Genomic DNA, 25,379 nt, shown 5'->3' with positions numbered 1-25,379 from the left:
GGAGCCGCTCGCCGCCTGCCGCTCGCCGCTCGCCGCCGCTCGCCGCCCGCCGCCCGCCGCCCGCCGCCCGCGGCGCTGCTCACCCAGTGGGGGGGAGCCGCTCGCCGCCGCTCGCCGCTCGCCGCTCCCCGCCACCCGCCGCCGCTCGCCGCCCGCCGGCGCAGCTCACCCAGTGGGGGGGAGCCGCTCACCGCCGCTCGCCGTTCCCCGCCACCTGCCGCCGCTCGCCGCCCGCCGGCGCAGCTCACCCAGTGGGGGGGAGCCGCTCGCCGCTCGCCGCCCACCGCCGCTCGCCAGAAGAGCACCCGGCGTATAAGACGGCCCCCCCACTTGGAGGCATGTTTTTCAGAGGAAAAAAGCCGTCTTATACGCCGGCAAATACGGTACTTTAAAAATCCCGCAACATTTATTTAGCCCACGTTAGCATGATTTTGTACTAGCAGCATCATTGCAGCTATTTATAGGTGAATGTTCAGTCACCTTATTTTAAATTTTGAATCTTGTTCTGCATACATGATCAGGAAATTTAAAAAATGTAGAGAGACTCAGCCTTTCACTAACAGCAAATCTGCTAATGGCCTTCTCCAAGCATACTTGCCTATGTGTTTTTTTATTTGCTTCAGTTCCTCTATCTGGAGCTGTGTAATGCTGATAAAAATTATTGCATGTGGTTTTTTTAGTTATTAACTAACATACTGTTTCCCTTGTTCCTCTTTTTTCCTTTTGTTGTGGCTGCCTCCTCTGCTGTGTTCTTCTTTTGGTGTGTGTATGTTTTGGCCTGGCCTTTTTCGTTCGCTGTTCTGCACACTGAATTGCGCTGCACGTCCAGAATCATGGTGAGATCAGAGACTCCCAGGGACCCTCAAGTAAGTAGTTTCCTTCTACACAGCCTGTGAAGGGATACTGAAAGCATGCTGTTAATAAATATGATAATAAATAAAAAATAATGACTAATTACATTCTTGCAATGTCAGATTTTGGTTTGACTAACCTAGTTTTCAGACTAAAACTATGAAGAACCAAGCATTTAGGAATACACTAGGAAGAGGTAGTTGTAAGTCTTACCAGTTTTTAGGGTAGATTGAAGTGGGTAGCCGTGTTGGTCTGAAGTAGCACAACAAAAATAGAGTCCAATAGCACCTTTAAGACCAACAAAGATTTATTCAAGGCATGAGCTTTCAAGTGCATACACTCTTCCTCAGTTTTTAGGATGGCACATTCAGAAGGATTTGTTCATGTGATCAAAGCTGTCACAATAGAGCATAGTTGGAAAGGTAGTCCTTCAGGTATATGGATCCAGGGCCATTAGGGGCTTTTAAAGTGATAACCAAAGCCTACTGCAGAATAAGTGTGTCAGAAGTCGAGTCTTTTTCTTGTCTACCACAAACACAACTTTACATATTCCTAAGTAGGGGCCTCTCCATCTCCTGCTTCCTGAAGACATATTGCAGAAGTAAAAGGATATTGATTTGTAACCAATGTAGTGGGTCCCTTCCAAGAAATCACTTGCTCTCTCAATATGACTCCCGTGAAAGCTTATGATCCATAATAGCAAGTTGAGCAATTGATGTTGTGGGATTGGGCTTCCTTTCCCCTTTCCTGAAGACTCATCCACATAATTTTCTGCCTGCCTCTACTTCTTTAGGTTAGTACTTCAGCATCAGGGAAACAAGAGTTCCCAAAGAGCCAGAATCTTGTTTCCCTAAGCACATACCAATTCCTTCTGCCAGCAGTTGTTTAATATATTTGAAAGGTTTCTACTCAATATTCAGCCAAAGGCTTTTGCAGCAGCTTCCAGATAAAATCCATAATTAAACAAAATCAGTAAAATCCATAAAAAGAGAATATGTTCTAAAGAACATGTTCATATGAGGAAGACCAGCTGTCTCCCCCCCCCCTTTCCTTTCACTACCACCACCCTGGGTAAAAGTCAGCATCTTTCTTTTATGGGTCACCTGAGGCTGATGCCACAGATGTGTATTACTTTAGAATGCTGAGCGGTGAAGTTTAATAGGTAAGGAAGGCTGCAGACTCTGTCTGCTGAAACAACTTTATTTCTACGTGGCAAACTAAGGGAACTACAAGACATATCTAGGTGCACTATGCAAAATAAAAGGAAAACTTACCTGGCACATAAAATCTATGGTACATCTCTCTAGGTGCATCTGTGGATATCTTTGGTTTCATTGTTATTGCACACAAGGTGAGTCAGCACCAAAAGGACCAAAAATTCCACAACCCCCCCCCCCCCAAAAAAAAAAGCAAAATAAAGGGACAGCACTCCTTTGCATTCCTCTCTTCACATGAACTTTCAGGGACTTAGCCAATTTGGGTGTCAACTCTCCTTTATGGACTCCTCCCCATTTGGGCTTCCAGAGCCTTAGCCAATTTGAGTCCAGGTACTGGGTCTCAAGCCTGACAACAAATGGCCCTCCAAGAGGTGCTAACACATGATAGAGCTAGTGTGTTTTTCATTTCAAAAAATGCCCTCTGTTTGGAGAAGAGCAGCTCTCCACATTCACCTAGTCACAGAAATGCTAGTTTGATCTTACATCATCATTTTTACAGTATCTTTTACTTCTCTACCTCTCGTCTGTGACGGTGCAGGCCATTGCAACTAGACATATGTTAGTGCTCAAAACTGCTTCTAATCTTTTCAGGTTGCTAGCCCAATATGAGAGTACACTTTTCCAGAGTTTTCTGTGATATTCACAGGATTCTGGGGAAATTTATTTTTATTTATTATATGTATATACTGCCCTCACTTGTGGCTCCAGGCAGTTTACATGGCACTAATGCACAAAAAGGAGGATGAGGTTTCATGAAAAAGTTGTCCCTCAGTTGGTGTGCTCCTCTTTGATTCCTTTGGATTATTGAACACATCTGTGAAGCCCCAAAATCATTGATATATCTCAAAATTACTGGATAATCCTCCCTTTGTCTTCAGTCATCCTATACTATCCACCCTTGTCATTCAGAACTTCCAAATTCCAAATAGATTTCCTTTATTTTCTTGTGTGGAAGAACTAATAATTTCTATAGTTATTGGACATATTGTGTTAGACTTTTCTAATAGAGAGGCCTGTAGTATTTACTAATATAAAGCAGAATTATGATTCTGGACAACTTAAACAGATTTTATTGTGACACTAGTAGCAAAGTCCATTTTAAAAATGGGTGAGGGGGCCAGGCAGCCCTCCCAGCAGCCAGGATGCTGGGGAGAGCCTCTCAGAAACAGGAGGGTGGTGAGAGAGATGGGGCTGGTGCAGAGCACACCTGCTTACCTCTTCCCTTGCTGTTGGAAGCAGGAGGCTAGGGAATGTGCATAGCATGCCAGCTTGGCTCTCCTTGGGCTCTTAGTGGCAGGAGACAGAGCCATCTTGAAGCATGTATGCTTGGCTCTTCATCCACTTTCAGCAGCAGAAGGCTGGGGACAGTGGTGGGGTCAGTGTGGAGTGTGCCTGGTCAGCTCTGCCCTGTTGTTGGAGGCCAGGGTGAACGGTGCATTTGGGGTGGACTTGCTTCAGCTGTTACATGAAGGGTTTCTTTGGAAGATGTTTGTAAGTGGGCACAGAAAATAATAGTGGCATCAGAAGACCCCCAAAATTCAAGAAGTGCATTCATTGATACTTACTAAACTCAATTGTATATTATAAGTACTATGATTATTCATATTTTGTGTATATTTGAGCTTTGCAAAGAAAAAAACAAAATGTGACTGTATTTGTGATTTGTGGTCTTCTCAGTCCCACTATTCACATTTCCCCTCTATTCCTTTGTTTGTGTATGTGTGTGTTCTAATTAGTTAAGCTTCTATGGTTGTTTGTCTCACAATAAATGTGTTAACCTGTTACCCCACAACCTGCAGGAGTCTTATCACATGTTAAAAACTTTATCCTAGTAGACACATGTGGAAGTCTGAAATAGTAGAATGGATGACAGAACAACTTCATGTGAACTTAAAATAGCATAGCTTCTATTCTCACTCTTTGCTTGCTGTGCTGTTTTTCTTTCTGCAGGGAGGTTTTTAATATCAGGTAACACCAAGACATGAAACTCCACCTGCAGTCTAAAGTGGTTCCATCTAGTTTTGCTATCTTAGTATTCTCACTTCCTTCTTCTACATGTATAGATTACTCTCTTTGGAACTTAAGGATACTTGCAGTTCTATGGTAAAGCCTCTAGAGGGCACAATTATACTGATGAAAATATGATTTCCCATAATGTAGAAGATTAGAAGTTGGAAAACCAGAAATGTTTGAGACATGAAATCCTGATTACATATGGGAAGTAAAATAGCAGTATTTCATAACTGCAGGACTTGTGTATATATAGAAATATATTAAAGAAATCCACCTACAGTTTATTTTACTTGTCTGTAATTTTAAGGAAACAGTTGAAACAGGGGCTCCACAGTGCACAAAACATAGTGTTATTATTATTTCCCATAAAAATCCCCCCCACAAGATCCCAATGTAAACATTGTTCAACAAAACTTCTGCTTGCTCTTGCAATTTTCCCCAGTGTTCCTTTGTTTTCTGAGCTGATTACTTTTTGTTCTTTCCTGTCATTCATGAATTATTTATTATCTGTGTGTGTGTGTTTTGAGAGTGGGCAGGTGTGAAGTTTTAAGTGCTGAGAAAAATCTGTAATGAGGACTCTAAAACGCTGAGCTACGAAACCTGAGTCTGTTTTTGAGAAGTAAGCTTGATCATCCAGTTTTGACCATTTCATAGTACTTGGACGTTTTATGAAGGAAGATACTTTCAATGTAATTTTAGTGTTATAGATGCCACTGCAGTGTGTGCGTCATACTCCAGCAACAATGGAAAATCTAGATCATGTAGAAGGAGCCTCCTTTACATGCTAGAGTCACATCACTCAAGAGTAGAGTTAAAGCAATGCTCGAGTGGAAGTAAGGTCTTCTGATGTTGAAGCAGCATAAGAAAGGCACATACTTATCTTAAACGCACCAGAAGAGACCCTTTGCTCTATTTCTCTCTACAGTCGTAGTAGTTGTTTGGGGTTCTTTGAGTAAAGGAGCCTGCCTCTCCTGTAGAGGCTTCTTTGTCTCCTTAGATAAGTGAAGAGGAGGTGGAAAAGAATTTGGAAATGTGGTATGCCTGAAAGACATGCTCTCGGTCAACTTGTTGAATGAGAGAGCTTCTTACTGCTGCCTTACTATTTTCTGCATAAGGTTTTATGCTAAGGGAACATTTTTTGTTTGGTTTTCCAGCTGTGATACCAAACAATGATGAGTCTCATGTACTGACTCCAGGGAAGATGAGCCAGCGTCAGGGAAAAGAAGGGTATCTTACTCCAACCAAAGAACTATTCCAGCCATCACTCAGCCCAGGAACAGCCCATAGCCATGGTAAGAAGCATTTCATTTAATTAATGGAAAGTTGAACTATAGGTTCAGCATCTTTTAAAACAAATGTGTTTGGTGTGCTTAGTGTATTCTGTGTTATAAAGCAGTGGTCCCCAACCCCCAGTCCGGGGACCGGTCTATGGATCAGTCAGTACCGGGCCGCGGCTCCTCCTCGTCCTCCTCCCTGGCTGCTGCCTCGGGGGCTGCCCTGCCACCTTTGATGCTCTCCAGCGGCCGCCATGGCTAGAGTCTAAAGTGTTAAGAGTTTTTTGTTGTTAAACTCACTAGGAATAAAGTTATGTTCTTGAAGTAGCTCTTTGGAGATTTGCCACTGTAATCTCACTTTTTCAGTTTGCATTCACATTCAGATTAGAAGAGTTAAGCTTTCTGTAAGAGTCGTGCATTTCATGTTTGCACATTGGTTTTCGGTTAAAGGTTGTGATGTTGCAATGTCAATAGGCTAATAACTTTGAATTTTACTGTAAACCAATCATGTGTCTATACTTTTTCAAGTCCCACACAGTTTATGAACGTTTTCTGCTTGGTAATTATTAATAAAGTGAATTATAAGGACTTTCAATAATGGGGAAAACATGTAATACTTGGTTGTCTTCCTGAGTCACAGCTCCATAATTAGTAACTGAAGCATTCCAAGAACAAATGTTTGAAAGTGCAAGTGGGCATATGGCTGGGGGGGGGGTCGATAGGAAAGAAACCAAATAAAGAACAAAAATCACTTTACGCAGAAAAGGACATTATTTAATTACATTAAATGAATTCTGAGCTCTCCTTGGGATACAGGAAGACTATGCTGGGAATCTCTTCCTTTCCAGTGTAATGATGAATCAAGGAGTAGTTCTAGCCTTGATTGTTGGAGAAATGCTGTTTATTGTCTTTTAAGGAAAACATTGGGTAATCATCTAGGAAAAATTGCACAGTACATTATAGACTCAAGAAAATGGGGGAAAGACAAAACCTTTCTTGCTCTAAGCCTTCTGCTGTAGGATGATGAGGCAAGTAGCTTTGCAGCCATGGTGGAGAGCACAAGCAAAGTGCCTGGGCAAGCAGAGAGTGTTCTTGGCCTTGAGCTGGCTAGCAAAGCCCAACAAGCTAATGTTACCCTGATGGCAGTGGCAGCAGCTGAGCATGACTTGCTTTTAGTGGCTCTCTTAATAGCACAGACAGGCACTTTTAGTGTATATACTGGCAGCAGAATGTGGAGAGAAGTGGAAGAAATGCTTTCCTTTTTATGGCCTACTTTGCTGTACATAGTTTGTTCATGTTTTAATTATGTAATCCTGCTCCTGTTGCATTGATTCCTCATCGTTTTATGCTATCTGATTGCACTGTGTTATATCCTGATATCCACCTTGAATCTTAGTGGGTGAGCATCATCAATCAACTACAAATAAAACAAATGTGTGAACTTCCAGATCTGCAAGAGCAAGACTTGGGTTCAAAGGGATGGGAGTGCCTTGGTCTTGGCAACAGTGTTTTTCCTTGACTGTTTCTGCACTAGGAGATCCACCTTGTTGTAGCCTCGCTTTGGCTTGCCCTTGGAGGCTGCGAGTCGACTCTAGGGTTTCTGCATTTGGGTTTTCCTCCTCTTATTTCCCAGGCTGAAATTTGCTACATGCTTTTCACATGGAGTCCAACTTCACGATCAATTCAAAATGGCAAGCACAAGGAAAAACCCGATTGCATGCAGATCTGCATTGGGCAGCCACGAATTAGACCCCGTTAGATCCCACTTTAAATGATAAAATTCAGTTTTCTGGGGATTTCTGTTGCTGCAAAGTAAGCGAGGAGGCAATTCGGGACTGTGTCTGAAGAAGCAAATTTTAGTGCAGAATGGACAAAATAGTCAACCCTTTAAAAATGCAAAACTGAATGATATCACTAGTGTTGAAACGGTCCTTGTGAAAGTAAATCTTTTTTTCTCTCCTTTATATTTTATGTTTAGTATATTTGGCTTGGATGGATTTTGGATTGATACAGAGAGGCTGATCTAATGCAACAGAGTTGTTATTACTGCCATCTTAATTGTTAATTATTGTTACTGCTATTTTTATTGTTTATGGAGATTATTTTAAGGGTATGATTATTGTGGGGATTTTATGGTAAGTTAAGAATATTGAGATGTTTAGAAATCTAATGGGATGTTTCTATATTATATGAACTGCTGCGAGCCAGCTTGCTGGGAGTGGCGGTATACAAATCCTAACCATTGGTGGCTCTAATATTTGTGAAAAACCCCTGTGGGTGGAGCGCTGGCTGGGACATGTCTGGGTGTCCTGCCTGCGCAGGCCAATCCTATTGCTGGGCCAGCCCCTGGAGTGCTCTCCTCTAGAAACTAACCATGAGGCACTCAGCCACCAGTGCAGCCAGATGCTGCCTGGCTGCCAAGTAGGGCGCTCCCACGGTGCCTTGCCTTGGCCTCCAATCAACATGGCCAGCTGCGGAGCTATCATCCTAGCCGCCAGCAGGGCTACCGCCTTGGCTGCCATGTGACAGAGCAACCAGCAGGAGCACCTGCCCCCCTGAGCCCATTGCCCAGGTAGCCAGAGCACCCCCAGCCTGCAAGCACCCTACCTGGCTCTGGCCATAGGTGGTGTGGGAAGCTGCCACCAGCAAGAACACCTTGACCCCCTTTGCCTGCTGCTGGGGAGTGGCGCTCACGTGGGGAGCTGCCACTTCCCTGGCTGCTACTGCGCAAGCCAGTGCCCATGGGAACACCCAGCAGCAGGAGCCAGTAGCTACCAGGTCCCTGCCCTTTTCCTGCTGCGATTCCTCTGCCGCCCAACGCTGTCTGCACTCAGCAGCCTCCTCCCCATAAGCCTACATCTATGGCCACGCAGGTGGCTATAACGTGTGTTAATTGTTAGAGTTTAATTCTGTCTAAATAGCTAGCTGGCTATTCTGAGCTTGAATCTTTTTCTGAACAAATCAGACTTGATTTTGTTTATTACAAAATATGTGTTCTGTTTTTAGCATTCTCCCATATCTCAGATGTCAAAAGCTATGTATGCTAAGATAGAATAGGATGTAGCCGTTTTCAGCTCCTGATCACTCTTGTGTTTAGTGTACTCACAATTTTGCTTAGAGACAACTAAAACAGTTGTATGATGTTTAAAGATACACATGTCTATATCTTATAGTTCAGAACTATATATATCAGTGGTCCCAACCTTTTTATCACCGGGGACCGGTCAACGCTTGACAATTTTACTGAGGCCCGGGGGGGGGGAGTCATTTGTTGAGGGACGTCGCCACCGCCTGAGCCCCTGCTCCGCTTCCTTTCCCGCCGGCGCCCCTGACTTCCTGCTGCCTACTGGGGGGCGCTGCTAGCAGCAGCTGCGCAGTGCCATGCCGAAGGGGAGCCCCAGCCATGGCGGCCGCTGGAGAGCACTAAAGGTGAGCCGGTGGCAGAATGACAGGGCAACCCCCAAGGCAGCAGCCAGAGAGGAGGATGAGGAGGAGCTGCGGCCTGGTACTGACTGATCTACGGACTGGCACTGGTCCCCGGACTGGGGGTTGGGGACCACTGATATATATAGCTCAACTATATTTTCTAAATGATGCATTTTGCATTAAAATCCTTACCATTGTTCTCCCTAATATTTGGGAAAGGCCCCTGTGGGTGGAGCACTGTCCAGGACACATCTGGTGTCTGGACTGCTCTTCTGCCCATACATGCCAATCCAGCTGCTCGTACCAAAGCTGGGTGTGACTGGATTGGGCTGGCCCCTAGAGTGCCCACTTCCGGAAGCCAGCTGTGAGCCAGATGCTACCTGTCCACCAAGGATGCTGCTCCTCCGCTGTCCTGCCTTGGCTGCCAGTTTGCTGTGCCCACCAGCAGCCACAGTGGCCTAGTAGCTGCCGGAGACATCGGCCCACCCTCCACTAGAGTTACAAGCTCGCCTGCCGCGCACCTCGACGCCTGGCTGCCTTGCTCTCGCCCCAGCTGCTAGAACGCTGTGCTCCTCCAGCGTCACACGCCAGCCTATCCACCTAGCCCCCACTGCCAGCTATGACTTCAGGTTAGGGCTGAAGCCTGCTCCCCTGTCAGGGCTCTCCGCTAGTGCCCGTTGCATTCCTGGATGCAAAGGGCTATTTTCCTAGTATAATAAATTGCTTAGTTTTGATAAGAATGTAAGTAGTGGTTGCTTTCAATTTCTTCATGTTGGTTTTATGTCCCTCCCCCCAGATATTTTTCATCACTTCAAATTTTGGTTTTTTTTTTGTAGTATTGAGTATCCAATACCTTACGAGATGATGAAATTGATTGTGGTAATGGTTGCTAAAGAGAGCCTGTGTGGTATAATAGGTCCAGTGTTGGACAAAGCCCAGATAAGGTTCCAGGCCAGGGATTAAAAATGTATCAAATAGCACAATAAAAAATATTTCTGAGGTTCTTGCTCTCTGTAAAATTATACTGAGCTTCAGATAAGCATAAGCAGCTTGTGTGTGTGTGTGTGTGGTGGGGGGAAGTTCTCTTGAAGATCATGGTCATCTGTTAACTAAAATTGCTACTGTTCTGTCAGCTGACAGAACTTGCTCACTCATGTTCCTGAAACCAAATCAACAACTGGATGACAACTTAAGTTTGTTTATTTTTCTGTTCTAATAATCACCATTACTTAGGTTCAAATGAGCTCTGGAACTATAGAGCTGCCAGTAATTATAATATTTTTCTATCTTATTCCTGTGTAAAAATCTTGCTTCTAAATAGTTAGTATTAATTAAAATGAATAGTATTTGCTTTTTAAGCAAGCCAAGATTAATTAGTCAGCTTTAACCCCCCTGCTGCCCTATTGTATAAGAATAAAACAGAATTTCCAATAGAGGACTAATACATCTTAAATGCAATAAACTGTTATTGTGGGCCAGAATCATAACAACTGTGTGCCATGTGTTTAGGCATACATCTGTAGCTACTGAGTGCATACTGTTTACTCTAAACACAGACCTTTGAGAGTATTTGGGTTTCATTTTGTTGAACGGCTTTATTTTATTTATTTCTTGCCCCGGAGAGATGGACCAGAACCAATGGGATGAAATTAATTCAAAATAAATTCCGTCTAAACATCAGGAAGAAGTTCCTGATAGTTAGAGTGCTTTCTCAGTGGAACAGGCTTCCTCGGGAGGTGGTGGGTTCTCCATCTTTGGGAATTTTTAAATTCCCAAATAAAATATTAACAGTGATAGCCATCTGACAGAGAGGCTGATACCGTGAAGGCTCAAGGGGGTGGCAGGTTACAGTGGATGAGCGATAGGGATGTGTCCTGCATAGTGCAGGGCGTTTGACTAGATAACCCATGAGGTCCCTTCCAACTCTATTATTCTATGATTCTAGGTTCATGTGGCCTACAGACCTGAATGCTAATCTGCATATTCTCCTTAAACTGATTAGCCTAGTGTAGTAAGCATTGCCTTTGTAATGTAATAATGCTGGGAAACTCCCTTAGAATAAGGGTTCCCCAGGAAGAACTTGGGAACCTGCTGAACCAGTACAGATATAGCAGGGCTCTACTGGAGAATATGTATGGAACACTTAGTAGTACCCATGCAGTCTGGAATATAGGAAAGAGGTTAAGAAAATTATCCGAGAGAAATATGTTGTAATGAAAGAAAGCCTTTGTAAAAGGCAGGTTTGTTGTGAAAGAAAAAAGGGAAAAGGGTGATGAGGTTCCAAAAGGAGTAGGGAAAAGGCAAAGCAAAATACAGAAAAACAAAATACAGAAAAAGGCATACTCACAAGTGCATTTATAGGTTACAAATAATACAAGTAATAAAGTCAGTCTAGCAGCTAGTTACACTTTACGTAGGCTGTAGTAGATTCCTCAGATCATGAGCAGAGTTTCTTTCAATGAGGTTAGTCAGGATGGCCAAATGTGGAGTAGAAATGAATGAGTTGTTCAAGTATAAATCCCAAGGGTCCAAGATCCCAGACACTCTAGGTGGCAGTGATGATGATGTTATCCATTCAATCGTGTTCAACCCTCGGCAATACTATAGAAAAGTTTTCTCCATTCGTCTCTGTCAGTGACCGCTTCTTTCAGTTGGTTCATGGTCATCCCTGTATCGGCTTTGATTGTGTCGAGCCAGCAGATCCTCTGGCAACCACGTTTCCTTTTGCCGCTGACCATGCCAAGCATTAATGATTTTTCTAACCAGTCTGATCGCATGATGTAAGTAAGTGAGCTTTAGCCATAATACCTTGCCTTTTAATGACATAGTTGGTTTGCTCCTCTCTAAAACTATCTTGTTGGTAACTTTGGTTGTCCATGGTATTCACAGCATTTGTCTCCAACACCATAATTCGAAAGCATCAATTCTCCTCCTGTCTTCCTTCTTCAGAGTCCAGCTTTCGCATCCATAGGTTGTTATGGGGAAGACAATAGCGTTGACTAGCTGGCACTTTGTATTAAGGCTGATGTCCTTACTCTTCCATATTTGGTTCATGCCTAACATTGCGTTCCGGCCCAGTATTATTCACCGTCTGATGTCATGGCTGCATCCACCACTTTGAGTGATCATAGAGCCAAGAAAGATGAAATCATCAATACATTTAATGTTCTCATTGTCAATTGTGACTTTGGTGCTACTGCCAGTAGTTGTCATAATCTAGGTGGCAATCTTGAGCCCTAAAAAGGGTTTAGAGTTTTGATCACAAATGTATTTTGAGTAATGCAGCAACTGTAACATTGGTAAAGAAACAGAGGATGCTTAGTGTTGCAACAGATGTTTAGATGTTAAAGAACTACCATATTCAAACATTCTCCCTATTTATAACACATTTTAAACAGTAATATATATAGTGTTGGACTAAGTGGTTAATGATGAAAAAAGTGTAGTTTTTCATTGCAAGCTTTTCTTGATAAGAAATGTGATTAAGTTGGTCCTACTTGAGTCTAATCTGCTGCCCTTGGCAGTTCAGGGAAGGTGGTTGGGCTAAAATAACTGAAACCTGAGTAGTCAACAAGTGTATGGGAGGAGCTAGTAAACAGAGCAGCTGAGATGCAAGTCTACAGCCAAGTGAGACGTAATAAGCTGCAGGCTGCCTTTATTAAAGTGCTTCAGCTGTAACCGGATGTACTGAAAGGGATTGTGCCTTGACAAAAACAGAGCACATTTGGATACTGTCAGATGGCCAAGCTGGAGAATATTTATTTATTGTAAAACATCAGCTGTTCTTGTAATATAATTTTTTGTGTGGTTTGGATTTTTATTCTGGGAATTGGACAAGTCTTTTAAGGCAAGTATACCTCTAACAGATGTTGTTGATTTCATAGAGAAATTGGTTTGACAATTCATACTGTCTAAATTGCATATTATGTTGCTGTAGCTTGATAGCTACTAGCAGTTAATTTTGTTTTCCACATGTTACCAGTTCATGTGTGGAAATGGGAAGCTATTTACAGCTTTCTTTTAAGGTAGCCTTGTTGTTTTAACAAAATGTATAGGATTTCTGTCTGATTAGCTTACAATCAAAGTGTCATCAATAGTATAGTGGGACGGACAAACCTTCTCTTCCCTTAAACAAACACCACACAATTGCTTCTGTAGAATTGATTTGGGGAGCCATCTCAGATGTGTTCTAATACCTGATACTGTTACTACAGCAAAAGGATAATGTTTGCAGTTTATAGCATGGTATCAGCTTCAGATGCCTTGTATTTGCAACTGAGCTTATTCCAGAACTATGTGTGTGTGTGTGGGGGGGGAGAGAGGTTACTCTTATTATAGCTGTATTTATTGTTTGGGGCCTTTCCGTGTAACATTAAATTATACTCTTAATTTTGAAGTATGTGTGTATTAAAGAATTCTGATGGAGTTGTAGAAATATTGTTATGAGGCTTGTGGTATTCAGCTCAATATACATATGACTTAAAAATAAGAGTTAACAGCAGATACCAAGCCTGCATCTTTGTAATCCAAATAGGAAGCAATACTGTGGGAAGCAGTTGTCTCTGAATAAAATATTAACAGTGATTTTAAAAGCTATTAAGATGCAGTGTACTTTGCAGCAGCGGGTTGCAAGAGATACCCCCCCAACCATTTGAGTGGGAATACATTGTGAAAACCATGCTATACTTTTTTATATTTTCTTTCTTGTTGTACAGATTTTGTAGCTTGCTCAAACAGTAAAAGAGGAAGAAAAGGTGGGGATGAACTGAGACTTAGGAAGGGAAGGAAATCAGAGGAAGCAAGGCCTGAGAGAAGGGAGATATATGAAATGGGGATGAGAAGGAAAAATGAGGATCATTCCCAGATCCTCTATTAGTCTTACTTTTCCTTTTTGCTTTCCTTTTTTGTCATGACTGATCTGGCTTCTCTTTTGTGTTTACATCCCCATGTTGGGGAAATAAAAAAACGCATACAGTGTTAAGAGAAAAGAGTTACATATTTGGAGAAGCCAGTTGTAGGAGGAATAGCTGATAACAAAAATCTGTCTTAATTTGAAAGCTAAGATATATGGCAAAGATACTGTGATTTTCTTATGGCATTTATAGCTGAAGTATTCTGTCTAGCACGAGCAAGACCGTTATATGAAAAGCAGCTTTCTGACTTACTTCCTGTGTCTCGCCAGAAGCAATATAGGGATAAAGTGCAGAAATGCAGTGGAAATGGGTTATAAAAATACCCCCTTTCACAGGTAATCATGCCTTCTTTAAGTGGAAAACAGGGGTAGGACCCTGAGACTTTGGGGAAGGGCAGCATAAAAATAGAATAAATAAATAAATCCGAGGCTAGTTGTCATCTTCTATAAAATGTGATGAGTGCTTCCAACCACATGCCAGCCCTCTGATTGGCCCTTGGGGCCATCAGGAAGCACCATGGGGCATCTGAATGGCCCTCACCGGGAGGGGGCCCTCCCCCACTGAGTGCCAATCAGAGGCTCTTCTTGTTCTCTGTAGGGGCCACAAGTCATGGTCACCTCCACTGTGACCACTCACCCTTCTGGCTGGTCTCTATACATGGTGAGGAATGCCACCAGTCTCTTCACCGGCCACCCACCCTTCTGGTGGCCTCCCCACCTCTGCACAGGCCGAGCAGTGTCATAACCCTCCACTGCAGCCCTGGTGCCTGCTCTTCTGCCCACCCTTCCCACGGGCCAAGCAGCACCATGAACCACGACCACAGCCACCATCAGAACTGCTGGGGGGAGGGGCAGCCACCAGTTCCAAGCACCATGTGAGGTAAGGAGTGCTGCAAGTCTCCATAGAGGGCATGTGCCTGCCTTTCTCCACAATCTCCATGCTGGAACAGGAGTGCTGTGACCCTCTGCTGTGGGCTGTTGCCCATACTCCTCACAGGCCAAGGAGCACTGCACGTTGCTGCTGCTTGCCCCCAGAGCTGCTGGAGGGCTTGCCACCTGCTCCCAGCCCCATGTGGTAAGAGCTGCTGTGGTGGGGGAAGTGCTGCCGCAGGCTCCCAACCTTCTACAGTGAGAGTTGGCAGAAGAGTCTGACACCGGCTTCCAACTTCCCATCCCCAGAGCTGGTGGGGTCTGGTGTGGGGGTCCTGCCACTGGCTCCCTGCGTCCATCATGAGAGCTGGTGGGGGGGCTCCCCCCATATTCGGGTCCCGCCATCTCCGTGGCCCCTAGTTAAGGTTTTAAACTTGTATCTGGGCTATACCATTTCAGACTACCCAAAGAGTGTTTGCCTATAGAGAACTAGCTGTCAGGAAGGGCTGTAATCTAGACTAATGATAATATCACACCTTTCTCACAGAGACCCAGGGCAGGTTACAGGAATGATAAATAACTTCATTCTATCAGTAAGCATATTTGAAGATATGATAACATTTTAATCTAGCAACAAAGATTCCTAGTAAAACAAAATAATGGAGTTGGACTGAGACTAAGGAGACTCGCATATAAACCAACCCGCATAGAAGCCGAGGCACCTAATTTCATCACAAAGTGCTGGAAAACTATTGACTCTCATATAAACTGAGGCTCTTGTTTGGATAGTGGCTTCCCTTCCCTTCCCCTCCCTTCCCCTCCCTTCTGAGCAGGATCTTTTTCCCCCTTTTCTTCCCACCCCCCTCCTCCCTCTTTCCCCTCCCCCCTCTTTCCCTCTGACCCCTCTTGCCTTTTTATATCCAATCCTTTTTCTTATCCCATTCCTTTCTTCTTAGCCAGGTATTCTGTTCCTACCACTTTCCATTCCTTCTTCTAGGGGTGTTTCCTCCTACTCTCTGCTCTCCCTCTGAGACAGAGACTTCAGAGCTTCCTGAAGCAGCAGCACATGCTAGCCTTGTTAAGACAGTGAAGGGGGGAGGCAGACACTGCTCTTCCCTCCCCTCCCACGGTCCCTTTCTGGGCTTGCTGCGGCTCTTCTTGTCTATGCTTCTTCAGTTAAGTATAGTTGTCTCCCATCCTCACCCTCATGTTTACTCTGGCAGCTTTTTTTAAAACCTGCATATAAGCCGAGGGAGACTTTTTCAGTTTATATGCGAGTATATACGGTATTAAAAGTAGTAGTCCATAAGAAGAGATGTGGTTCAGCAACAGATTTACCACCTTATTGAGAACAAGATCTGAGCATGAGGCCACACTGCCTTTTCAAGGGCAGCAATTAAAGCACTTTAAGCACAAATAAGCTTCAGTAATGGAATGTAGAAAATATATTGTATGATTATACACATTAGGCAATATCGTGACATAGTTATCTAATTAGGCATTATTGTGGCATAACTTTTTAAAATCTGATACAAAAACTGGGAAATATAATTAATTATTCTTTCATTACTATAGCTAATTTAGCCTTATTAGCAATATTAGCAGACTTGTTCCCATTTATCAACTTAATCCTGTATTTTGTATTTCATGTTTATTGGATCGTTCCTTGTCTTCATTATTTACCGAATAAACTCATGCTTATTCTAATAAGAATGCAGGGCAGACACATTAGTAGAAAATTGGATATCACAAGAAAAGGCCCTCTTCTTGCTTTTTCTTGAAAACAGAATGCTAGACCCCACCTTCTCCCACTAGTATATTTTGGAATTCAAAGCCTAGTATGGAGAGAAAGTAAACTAAAAATGCCTGGTAATCATTTGAATGAAAATTGAGGAGAGGTGGGTAAGCAACCCACCAGTGATTCTCCTGTTTAGTTTCACATCACAGTATTAGTGTTACTTGGATACTTTGCTGCCTTTGTAGTCAACTGAAGCTCATCTCTTCAAAGATGGAGGCCCTATGGCTAGGTGGGAATGGTCCAAGTGAGGAAGCATGATTATCCAACCTAGTTGGGTTGCAACTATCAGTGACTCACTTCATCAGGAACCTGGGCATGATCCTGGATGCCTCCTTCTTAATGGAGGCACAGATCACAAGAGTAGCACAGCTGGGGTTTTACCACCTGTGCCAAGCCAAGCTACTAGCACCGTACTTAGCCCCGGAACATCTAGCCACAGCAAAGGTCACCTCTAGGGTAGATTTCTGTAACTTGCTCTATGAAGGCCTACCTTATGTCTGATCCAGAAGCTACAACTAGTCTACAATGCAGTGGCCAGGGCTCTAACAGGAACACCATGGAGGACCCACATCCAGCCTGTACTCCAACAGCTGTACTGGTAACCAGTTGAATCCTGGATCAACCTTCAAGGCCATACACTGTCTGGGCCCTGTGTACCTGTTGGATCACCTCTTTGCCTATGCCCCTTAAAAAGCACTACACTCAGCCAACCCCAACTGGCTGGTTATCCCTGGCCCCGACGAAGCACATTTGACCTCATCCGGGGCCAAATCTTTCTCTGTCCTGTTCCCAACCTTGTGGAATGAATTTCCAGAAGTCTAGGCTCTGTTTTAGCTAGCACAGTTCCACAGTTCCTGCAAAATAGAGCTCTTTTGCCAGGCATTTTTGGTTGAGGTCAATTGAATCAACACCTACTGGGCCCCCAGAATCCTTCCTCCCATACAGATATGCCCACCAAGAATATAAATATAAGAATTAAATAAATGGGCAGACCACCTTGCTCAGCTGCTAGGTTTAAAAGGCCTGAACTCCTAAGCTGGACAAAAATCTGGGGCATGTCCTGGGGAAATGCCTCCCCTGAACCTTGGTTCGAAGGGCACGAACCAGGCCAAATTCAGAATGAATTTTGGTTCGTGAACTGGTTTCTGCCCATCCCTACACAAGCTCTCTGTCTCTGTTAATTTGCAATACTTGTAGTTTTGCAAGCTACAGGTATTGTTTTCTAATTATTAGGGCTCGTTTTCATTATTTAGTCAACTTTTGTTAATAGTCCATAAGACATACAGAAACTGAACAAACAACATTAATGTATTACCTGAAATCATTAATCATATATCTATATTTTTCATTATTCATATTTATGCACCACAATTTAGCATATTTGCATGCATGAGAATGATGTTTTTGGTTACAAACAGATGCAAGCATTGCCTTTAAATAGGTTCATACAAAAGAACTAATAGGAAATGTATGAACAGGAGTCAAAGCAGAAGTTCAAGGGCCAGCTTGGTGTAGTGGTTAAGAGCAGCAGCCTCTAACCTGGAGAGCTGGATTTGATCTCTCACTCTTCCACATGCAGCCAGCAGGGCAACCTTGGGTTAGTCACAGTCCTTTTAGAGCTGTTCACTGAGCAGTTCTTCCAGAACTCTGTCTCACCTGCCTCACAGGGTGTCTGTTGTGGGAAGGCAATTGTAAGCCACTTCAAATAGTAAAAATGGAGTATAAAAAACAACTCAGCATGTTTGGGGGATTTTGCACAAGTCATTATTTTTATTTGAGTGGAAAAGCAGAGTTGGAGGGAGAAATGCTGAGTTGGACTACTAGGATTTGGATTATCCATGTGGTTGGTGGTAGTTTACTTTTTTGTAGTTTTAGAAATCTGTCCATATGAGGTCACTGGATGCTCTATGTATATTTAAATATTCTATGAAAGAATTTCATCTTCATTCTGAAAGGCTTTGTCAAGAGAGTCGGCTAGTGCCTACAGAACATGAGAGTTTACAGTTTGATTTGGGATACTCTCAGTGATCTATGAAATGCCAGTGTCAGAGGGATAGAAAGCACCATTTTAAACTTATTGAGGCTTTGGCAGCTCCTTGTGTTGAATTTATAAACTTGTCTTGGCTTTATTACTGACTTCAATAACCTCTGGTATATCTTCTATGATCTATGATTCTATGATTCTTATTCCAAATGTACACAGGGCATTTTACCCATGTGTGTCTTTCTTGTATGTTGCTGATCAGAATGTGAGGGAAAAGGCTGTCTGCAACATTGTTATTTCATCGAGCTAATGCTAACCAGCCTTCTGAATGACAATAATCATTATACAGAGCAGCTTACTCATGAAGGAAGAGGGTCCACTGCGTCGTAGGTTTTCTTCCTGTGCTGGGGTTTCGCTTCCTCCACGAGCTGATGGTCGAAAACTTACCCGGAATGCTTCATTCGGAGGATACAATGAACTTACTCCAATTTTTCGAGGTTTGTTTTGTCTCACTCTTTTATATTGTATGTTGTCACACACAAAAGAAAACCCCATTCAATTTTTTCCCCCAAATATTGCCTTTTAAAAACCATTTGCTGCCATGGTCTTCTGAAACATTTTCCGTATGCTTCATATAAATGCAGCTGAACCACTGCAGATTGAGATATTGGTTTATCCTTGAAAATTAGAAAAGTACTTTTCCTGAGATGTCATACTGGGGAGTGGTATATAAATTGAATGAATAAATAAGTATATTTTTTTAATCTGAAAAGAAGTCGCTGCACACTTGGATCTCCACAAAATACTTTTAATGTAAATAAATTTTAAATGGTACATGTGCTGATTCTGTATAGATACTTTCAAAATCCTTGCTAGATTATTTTTCACAGCTTTATACAGCCATCAGTTTGTAAAAATGTATTTGGGTTAAATTAAATCTGTATTGCATCATTTTTTGTTCTTAAATAACTTATGTGAAAGGAAATTTGGGTTCCATCAGTTTTAGTGGAGTTAATCAGTATTGACAGAATGGGAATATACTATAGATGTGAATGTTGTTCCTGTTACAGCTAGAAAATATCAAGTACTTAGAGATTAATTAGCTTTAGAGTTGAAGATTCTACAAACTCTTGAAGTGAGTTTGGAAGTGTTTTGGGTTTCCATGGCACTGCAGTTGTTTTTGTTGCAATTTTTGTATTCATTCCAAACAGGGAAAGGTGATTTCTTTTGGGGTTTAAGTGGAGGCTTGTGGAAAGAAAAGAAATCCTTATTAGCTGAGGATAGAACTGATTATATTTGGAAAAGAATGCTGTTGAACAGGAATAAAGTGTGTGTGTGGGGGGGAGAATGTTCAACAACATAATGAATTACTTTAAAGTCTTTCTGATGGCTTTTGTCCACTTACTAATATGATAATTAATCATATTGTAGTTCTTTGTGAAAACTAAGCAACTGAAAGTAATAACTTTTCAATTTATCATCATATTCATTTTATAGGACTAAATTCCTTTCTCCATGGTTAGCAAAACCACAATTATACAGATTGCCTTTTGCTTAATTACTGCAGGCAACATAATTCAGTTTTTGTTTTGGAATTTTAAACTTTTCCAACTGGAGTTCCTATGTGCAGAAGAATCTAGAAGCTACCTTTATTCAAATCCATTAAAACAAACAAACAAACAAAAAGTTCCATACTGACCCCCCTCCTTCATTACATGGGTTGCTGTTGTATATTGAATTCTTTGACTCTGAGCCTTACATTTATGTGAGTTACTATACTATATATGCTGGATCTTAAACATATCCATGGGCTCAAGGTGATGTGGTTTATTATGTAGCAACTTTGCTTAAAGGATTAAGGTAGATTATCTGAAAAAACAAAGTATCAATATTTCCTGCTGTTTTGTGACTAGTTGGCATGTGATTCATCTTCTTAACAGCTTGTGTGATTTAATTGCCTTTATTGACATTCTAATAACAGGCAAAGCATGCATCCTGAAAGATTTCATTAAGTCAAAGCATTTGTATTTGAACAAGCAGAGACTCTGAAATGTTCTCTCTTGCCCCGGAGAAATGGACCAGAACCAATGGGATGAAATTAATTCAAAAGAAATTCTGTCTAAACACCAGGAAGAAGTTCCTGACAGTTAGAGCAGTTTCTCAGTGGAACAGGCTTCCTTGGGAGGTGGTGGGTTCTCCAACTTTGGAAATTTTTAACCAGAGGCTGGATAGCCATCTGAGAGAGAGGCTGATTCTGTGAAGGTTCAAGGGGGTGGCAGGTTACAGTGGATGAGCAATAGGGTTGTGAGTGTCCTGCATAGTGCAGGCGGTTGGACTGGATGACCCAGGAAGTCCCTTCCAATTATTCTTTCGCAAGTAGGAAGGGCCAGAACTTTAAAATGCATAGTGACGCCCAGTTACTATCATCTGCCTCCCATATACACAGGCCGATTTTGCATCATTTTTTTCAGGCTTGGCTCCCCCCCCCCCCCCCCCACATCCTACGAGGCTAGGAGAGGACAAAAAACACTTCACTCAGCTCCTTGGCACTTTGTGATGCCGCAGGTTAACAAGGCTTTTTTCTTTTGCAGGAAGGTGGGATTGCATTCTCATCCAAACCTGTAACACCACCACAACTATCTTGTGGCAGAACCATTCACCTCTGTGTCCATTAGGATAACTCCCCCCAACCTTTTCCTGGTTGAGGACTGCTTCCAGGGGCTGGGGAGAGCAGGCAACCCGGGCACCGCGTTTGCGCCTGCTGGCAGGGTGCAAACGTGCATGCACAATAGCTACGTGCAAACGTGCACGTGTGGCAGCGTCACGCAGACACGCATGCACAGAGCTGCCATGCATTCATGTGCCCATGCGCTTTTGCGTCCGCTGGCGCCTGCCTCCCCCCCCCCCCCCGTAGCAAGAAGCTAGCCGGGCCATGAGCGAAGCAGCTGCTTTGGCGGCCGCGAGTGAAGTGGCCTGGCGAGCTTCTCACTGCGGGAGGGGGGAGGCAGGCGCAGCCGGCGGCGGCCTCGTACTGAGGCCTTTGCGGCCTGGAATTGGGCCGCGGACCAGGGGTTGACGACCCCTGCATTAGGACACACAAATCGGGGCTCACTGGGTCCGCTGCCGAAATGTGTCCCCATGGGCACAAAGAAAGCAGTGGAACATGTAGCTCCACCATATCATGCAGGTGGGGGCCTGTAGTGTGGAATTGCTTCTTTACCTTTGATAGCTCCTTGATATGCTGGTTTCACAAGCATAGATTTGCCCTTCTCTGTAATTCCAGTAGCCTTTCTTTTTCACCCAGACTGCTAGATTTGCATTCCAGGAAAGGGAGAGGAAGCATTATAAAAAGTTGGCTTCAGTCACTTGGAGAACAAAAGACTGGAAATGTTCTACTCCCCCCCCCCCAACACTTTTAAGAACCCTGTGTTCTGGTTCAGAATGGCAACTTGCTTGAGCATCAGCGTAGAAGGGATCTGTGAGTGAATGAATGGACGGTGTGTACAATAGTTAATTCCCATGCAGGAGAAATTAGCGTGTGATCATCTGTTGTCTTTGTTCATTTTATTCCCTAAGTATGTGCCTTTTTTATGTTCCATATTACTGGAACATGGGGAAATGTCATATGAGGAATAAGGAAGTTGCAATTTAAGTCAGATCATGTGGGACTGGAGAACTTCAAACAGGACATCTATGTAAAATGTCATGGTTCCATAAATTGCACTCTTCAGAAAAGGGAGCCTTTGGCAATTGCTTGTGGTTATAGTAGTTGTAGTTATACTGTTATTCATATGCTTTTAATGACGTGACATTTACACTGCAATTTTATGTCAATCGTTGTTCACCAACTTGGACACTTTGGGGGGAGGAGTGGGATATAAATGTTTTAAAGAGAAGGGATAATACTTTAATTAATTAGTAATCATATTCTTCAGTATCAGGTATATAGTTTTCCTGTTTGCTGTTCGGTGTTTCATCATTTGTATGTGATAGATTTTTCTGTACAGTATGGTTAACAATACCAAGAAACTGTCATATTGTATATTAAACAGCTTCATATCCAGGCTAGCCCAGTCAAGATCTCAGAAGCTTAAGTGTGTTAGCGCTGGTTAATATTTGGATGGGAGACCACCGTTTGGGGTCTGTATATAGAGGTAGCTAATGGCAAACCACCTCTGAACTAGGGATGGCATGAACTGGTTCATGAACCACAATTCAGCACAAACTTGGGCCAGTTCGTAGTCCCCCAAACCAAATTCAAAGAAGGAGTTTTCCCTGAACATTTACCAGACTTTTGCCTGGTTTGCCATATGCAACCAGCTGGGTGACCTTGGGCTCGCCACGGCACTGATAAAACTGTTCTGACCGAGCAGTGATATCAGGGCTCTCTCAGCCTCACCCACCCCACAGGGTGTCTGTTGTGGGGAGAGGAATGGGAAGGCGGCTGTAAGCCTCTTTGAGCCTCCTTCAGGTAGGGAAAAGCGGCATATAAGAACCAACTCTTCTTCTTCTTCTTCTTCTTTGGCTGTTCTGGCCATTTGAACCTAATAGCTGAGCAGGGTGGGTATGCCCCTCAGCTGTTAAGTTTAAATGGCTGGAAGCCTAGTGGGGGAAGTGAAAATGACCTTTGAAATGGCTCACAGCCATTTCAGACTAACAGCAGGTAGGCATACCTGCACAACTGTTAAGGTGGAATGGCTGCCAACCAGTTAAACCTATCAGCCTGTCCGCTCCACCTGTTACCTGTTAGGTTTAAATGACTGCAAGTCATTAAACATCTCTGTTTTGCTTTTCCCTCCCAAACAGGATGAAGCAAAATGGGTGGGTTAAATGACTGCTAATTCTACAGGATTTTTTAAAAAGAAATCATCTTAATCCTGAAAGTTTTTAAATTTTCCTTGACCTCTTTTTCAGGCATCTCTTGAAGAGCTAGTTAAATAAGGTAATGTTAGGTTGTGTGTTCAGATTTATTGTCACTCATATGATGAGGGAGGACAAAAAAAATTCAGTTCTTATACAAGAATACTTGCAATTGCTATTTTGACAAGGTATTGTTTCCTTGTATTCTGTCCCACTATCTGTGAGTTCTGCTATTTTCTTATTTGGGAATTTGTTCCAATTACTAGGAGAGCTATAAAGAGGCAGTTTATGGTTATATGCTTGCATGCTCCAAATCTCATTAATTTACTGCAATAATTGTATTATACAGTTTGAAGTTTAGAAGAGCTTGATAATATAGAATCATTTGGATCCCCTTTCAAGTGCTCCCTAAGAGGCAGCATGAATACTGATTGTTCAAGCAGTGGCTTAACTCAAGGAAGATGGATGATAAAGCAGCAGTAGAACGCCTAACTACTGTTGTTGATCCATCACTTACCTAAGAGAATAAGTTGGGATTTGTGGCTATTGGGCACTGGTGGATCAAAGGTAAGTGGTAGGCTCTCTTGGCCCCGGGCCCCCCCAATAACTATAAAATTATGCTTACTCCTGTCACCAGCCTAATGTGCTTTGTTGTTGGTCTGTAAGTTAACAGTAAGAAAATAGATACACTGAAAACGGGTTTTCAGCTTTTCAGCGGTTTGTGCATTTTCCAATAATCTGTTGACTTTCCTCCTTGTGTCTGTCTTCAGTAATATAGTTTAGTCTTGTTGTTGAAGGGTGTAACTTTTTATGCAGGTTTTCTTTTAAGATGAAAGCTTCAGTAACCTAACACGTACTTAGAATTTACAGCCAATTCCTTTCCTTTTTTGCATGGAGCAAGTTCCATTGTTTACACATATAAATAAGGGTGCATTGAATTTCTTCTTTAGATGTGCCATGTCTAACAGGTGATTATGTTTGCTTGGCAGTGCTACATTCTCCCACTCCCAAATTTTTAAAAAAATTAATTGTACTGCTTCCTACTAAAGATTAGGTTTTCACATGTCACATTTGTAGCATTTTAAGGAGGGATTTGAGGTATTTGTGCATTGAAACATATACACTGTAATGGGCTAATATTAGTCTGGCTGACGTAATTAACCTCCAATGAACATAATGCTGGTTCTGTGCAGAAATTTAGTAAACCAATTTTAAGCTTCATTTGTTTGTGGAATGGAAGTCTATTATTAGCATATGTTTAATAATTAGTTTTATGTAAGCCAAGCTACTAGCGCCCTACCTGGACCCAAAGCACCTAACCACAGTGATCCATGAGACGGTCACCTCTAGACTGGACTTCTGCAACTCACTCTACGCAGGCCTACCCTCATTCTTGATCTGGAAACTACAACTGGTACAGAATGCTGCAGCCAGGATCCTCACAAAAACACCGTGGAGATCCCACATTCGGCCGGTACTCCAGCAACTTGGCTGGCTCCCTGTTGAATTCTGGATTAAGCTTAAGGTTCTGGTAATCACCTTTAAGGCCATAAGTGGTTTGGGCCCCAGTGTATTTGAGAGACCGCCTCCCTGCCTATACCCCCAAAAGAATTTTGCGCTCTGCCACTTCCTACTGGCTACGGATCCCTGGCCCCAGAGAAGCATGCCGGTCCTCAACAAGAGCCAGAGCCTTCTCAGTTCTGGCCCCCATCTGGTGGATCGAGCTCCCTGGGGAGATGAGAGCCCTGCCCAACCTTCCACAGTTCCGCAGGGCCTGCAAGAGGGAGCTCCTCCACCAGGCATTCGCTTGAGGCTGACCGTCTCAGTACACCTGCTGGTCCCCCCAGGCACGCTCCCATGACTGCAATAACTGACCTCCCAATGTTGCTGTTATTTATTCTACTAACGTTCCTATAGATTATTAAGATGATTATTGGAAATGAGATGTTGAACTGTTATAATGTTTTGAAACTTGTTTGAAAGTTGTTCATATCTTCCATGTAAAGTTAGATAATGTTTCAATGTAAACTGCTCAGAGCTGCAAAGAATGGGCGGTAGAAACAATCCAAACAAACAAACAAATAAGTGTTGTCTTTGGATATATTACAAAATATTTATTGGTTCAGAGCTGAGGGAGCACAGATTGCTCCTGTGTCATTCCAGTTGAAATTAA

At 42.9% G+C, this 25,379-nt stretch overlaps 1 protein-coding gene across 4 annotated transcripts in view; it reads left to right on the top strand.

The window, feature by feature from the left end:
* The window catches only part of OSBPL8 (oxysterol binding protein like 8), an 85,436-nt gene that overhangs the window by 22,393 nt on the left and 37,664 nt on the right, over window positions 1-25,379 (top strand). For 2 of the 4 annotated variants that reach the window (XM_077338864.1, XM_077338865.1), the window contains exons 3-4: window positions 830-866; window positions 5,237-5,374. In XM_077338864.1, coding sequence (XP_077194979.1) covers window positions 830-866; window positions 5,237-5,374 — 175 coding nt within the window. Of the gene's footprint in view, window positions 1-829; window positions 867-5,236; window positions 5,375-12,464; window positions 12,630-18,695; window positions 18,844-25,379 lie in introns of those variants that run through there. The other 2 variants (XM_077338866.1, XM_077338867.1) reach the window with 2 other exon arrangements.

Source organism: Paroedura picta, chromosome 5 (genome assembly GCF_049243985.1).
Source record: "Paroedura picta isolate Pp20150507F chromosome 5, Ppicta_v3.0, whole genome shotgun sequence".
In the NCBI taxonomy this organism is placed as follows: Eukaryota; Metazoa; Chordata; class Lepidosauria; order Squamata; family Gekkonidae; genus Paroedura; species Paroedura picta.
Note: the sequence above shows the minus strand (reverse complement) of the source record. Positions and strands in the feature narration are given on the sequence as shown.